Raw genomic sequence first — 3,338 nt, 5'->3', positions numbered from 1 at the left:
CAGGACCCTGGCAGATGCGAAGATCTAAGGATGCTCAGGTCGCTTCTGTGAAATGGCATGGGTCTCCACAGAACCCATATACCACCCTGGGCTTACATTGTCGCTAGATGATGTCATACCTCATGCAATGTCAGCGTGTGTGAATACTTGGTCTCGCTGTGTTGTTCAGGAAATAGTGACAAGAGAAGCAGTCTGCACGTGTCCAGTTGAGCTGCCATTGTCTTTCCTGAATGCTTTTGGTCTGTGGTTGGCTGAATGTGGATACAGAATTCCTGGGTGAAAAGCCAGCTTTACTTAGCTAAAGGCTCCGGGAGGCCTTGACCCTCTGAAGACTTTGGGGTCGTCTCCGGAGGTGACTCTCCTGAGGAAGCCTCTGTGCTATAAAAATCTCACATCTATTTTGAAAATGTTAGTATTGATTATTTCTGACTGGTTAATGTATGCCTATTTTTACCCCCATATTTGTAAAATTTTATCAGAAGTATATATTACCTTCATAGTAAGAAATAGGCCAATTTTCAGGGTTTGTTATTAAATACTGGCCTTTGTATGCCACAGACCAGAACTTGGCCTCCATAAAGACCAGATTCTTGGTACTTCAGGCTTTGCACACGAGATGGGGGGGGGTCATCATCCCAACAGTGGGTGTGGCTGAGCCAGGAGACTGACTTTCACAAGGAAATGCAGATGGACTTGTCCCCACGGTGTCATGTGCTTACCCTGCTGTGGGCACCTGTGGGTCTGGATTAACTGAAGGCCTCATGCCACCACACTTGGGTGTTGACAGGTTCATGATCACTGCTTTTCTCTTCTTGAATGCTTAGAAAAGCTGTCTTACCACAAAACCCAGATGAGCCAGAACGAGTATCCTCTCAACAAAGGACCGGAGTGATTTCCCCCATTTCAAAGCCATTCTTCAGACCGTTATTCAGACCACCGTTGTTTTGGCTCTGCCTTTCCTCAATTGAAAACAATAATATTTGGCAGGACTGAAGGTCCTGAGGCTCGAGTCACAAAGCACAAAATGCTGTGTGGTGTTCAATGCTGAGGCTGAAATTGTCACTTCTACAGCTAAATATAGGAAAACCAGGCCCTCAAGCCCATCCCCAATTTGTTTTCTTTTCCAAGTAAAGCCTTGGGAGGCTGCTGCCCTGGAAGGGGACACACACCCAGGGCAGGTAAAGGAAGCCCCCCCACGCCATGCCTGCTGGGAAAGGTCCTTCCAGCTTTTCCCGGTGTCTTAGGGGAAGTCACTAGAGGACTATGTTTCTCTACAGTCTGTTATGCCACAAGTCAGATGCTCATTCATTGACAAGCCTCGTTCAGGGTCCTGTAGGCATTGCACATGTGGCATGGGATGGGGAGGGACCGCCTAGGCCAGTGTGACTGGTAGTCTTAGAACCACTGATAGTTAACTGGGTATGGTAGCTCACCTGTAATCCCAGCACTCAGGAGGCTGAAGCCAGAGGACTGTCATAAGAGCAAGAGTAGCCTGGGCTACACAGTAAATTCCAGGCCAGCCTGGGCTGTAGAGTGAGACCCTGTTTCAAGAAAACCAAACAAATAAAAAGAAAATAAGAAGAGCGTGCACATGTGTTGGCCTCATTCGGAGGACAGGGCAGTACAGAGTAAGAGGTACGTAAGATCAGGTTGGCTTTGCCAAGAGACCCCTCCCCAACCGGTCCTGGGCAGCTTCCCCTGAGCCTTCTGTAGGACAGGCCTCCCCTCTTTCCACCCTCCTTCATCCTCCTTCCTGGTACTGGCTGATGACCTCTTGGGGTACTGAGTACCAAAAGGTACTGAGATTCCTGGGGAGCACCACACCCATCTTGCAGGTTCAACAGGGTACACTGATGGAGAGCTAGGACCCTGAAGGTCCCCTGCCATCTCTGAGGTGTCACTGTGCACCCTCTGCCTGACCATTGGGGCCCAAGTGTCCCAGCCACGGGACTCTGTGCCCACTGCCATCCAGGACTGCCTGACTCACAGCTGTGGCCTTTCCCCTCCTGTCTCCTCAGAGATTGCAGGTGTTGCCGTGTCTGAAATCTCAGGGCCCTTCTCCACAGAAGATATAGCCAGCAACTGCGTCCCGGCGCAGGCTCTGAACGAGCCCATCTTGTGGATCGTGTCCTACTCCCTGATGAGCGTGTGCGGAGCCGTCCTCCTGGTCCTCATCCTCCTCCTGCTGTTCCCCCTGCGTTGTCAGCACACAGCCCGGGACCCTGAGGTTGTTAACGATGAATCCTCACTGGTCAGGCACCGCTGGAAATGAAGAACTTTGTCTGGACTCCATTGACCTGGAACTCAACTCTTCCCAGAGGGATGCCTCTGGGCCACAGGCCTGGGATGCTGGCCTGGGATGTGGGTCAGGCTCCTCTGTCCGTTAGCCGAGATTCCCGAGGCCTTCTCCAGTCACTATAACTTGATTATTCTTGATTTTGAAGCTTCCAGATCTTCTTTTCTACTACAAGGGAGATGGTAATAAAAAACACCTCATTCTGAACCAAACAGTGAATTGGGCTCCAAGCTTTATGGAACAGGTTCCAGCAAATTGCCCAGGCAGTCTACCAAAAAAAATAAAATAAAATAATAAAATAGGCAGGCCGTGGCCAGTTCCCTTCACTCTTCAGTGGAAAACGGTGCCTAACCTGCCAGCCCTACCCCCTGGCCTATGGGAAGCTTTTGGTATTGGCCACGTTGAAGGTTATTTAGTGCCAGGCCCCCACCTGGACCAGAGCATCATGAGAAGGCTAGCAATATCCTCACAGGAGGGACAGCAGCCTTGAGCCTGTGATAGAACCACTCTGCCCTCTTCTGACCTTGAGATGGCCACAGGCCCTTGACTAGGTCTCTGGCTCCACGTGGATTGAGAATCCACTCTCGGATCATGCCCCTCCCCACCAGCCCTTGTCAGCCTCTTCTGCAGGTGGAAGCCTTTTGTCCATGTATGTAGAGCAGGAAGCAAACCAACTCTTGTGCCAAGATGCCTGTGGTGGTGTTGGTATACCCGTAGAAATACTACCTCCTTTGTGGCTTGGCCTGGCTCCTGAGCACGGGTCGGGGACATAGGCTGCCTGATCCTACCGTGAGGTGAGACAGAACAGGAGCTCAGCGTTCTGTTGCCAAGCTGGTCATTGTCACATACACCTACTCTGACTTCAAGTTAATTAGTCATGTTTTAATGAGAGAAAACAAATTTTCTCTCACTAGCATAATTGTTTTTTTGGTTTTTTTTTTTTTCCCAAACCTTCTCTGGAACTAAGTTGGTAATTACCGTGGTGGGAAATAGAGCCATGGCCAGATGCCCATGCTCTGACCAGCTGTCAGGGAAGGAAGAC

The 3,338-nt window shown here is 50.3% G+C and overlaps 1 protein-coding gene across 2 annotated transcripts in view; it reads left to right on the top strand.

Annotated features, from left to right (window-relative positions):
• Window positions 1-2,508, top strand: part of Bace2 (beta-secretase 2) — a 113,822-nt gene extending 111,314 nt beyond the window's left edge. Inside the window, exon 9 of one of the 2 annotated variants that reach the window (XM_008851094.3) lies at window positions 2,019-2,508. In XM_008851094.3, the coding sequence (XP_008849316.1) occupies window positions 2,019-2,272 (254 nt within the window). In that variant the 3' untranslated portion in view covers window positions 2,273-2,508. The remainder of the gene's footprint in view (window positions 1-2,018) is intronic. The other variant, XM_029555027.1, reaches the window with a different exon arrangement.
• The last annotated feature ends 830 nt before the right edge of the window (window positions 2,509-3,338 follow it).

This window comes from Nannospalax galili, unplaced genomic scaffold, assembly GCF_000622305.1.
Source record: "Nannospalax galili isolate Female #2095 unplaced genomic scaffold, S.galili_v1.0 scaffold526, whole genome shotgun sequence".
Taxonomy (NCBI): domain Eukaryota; kingdom Metazoa; phylum Chordata; class Mammalia; order Rodentia; family Spalacidae; genus Nannospalax; species Nannospalax galili.
The sequence above is the reverse complement of the archived record's forward strand: the minus strand, read 5'-3'. Positions and strand labels throughout refer to the sequence as shown.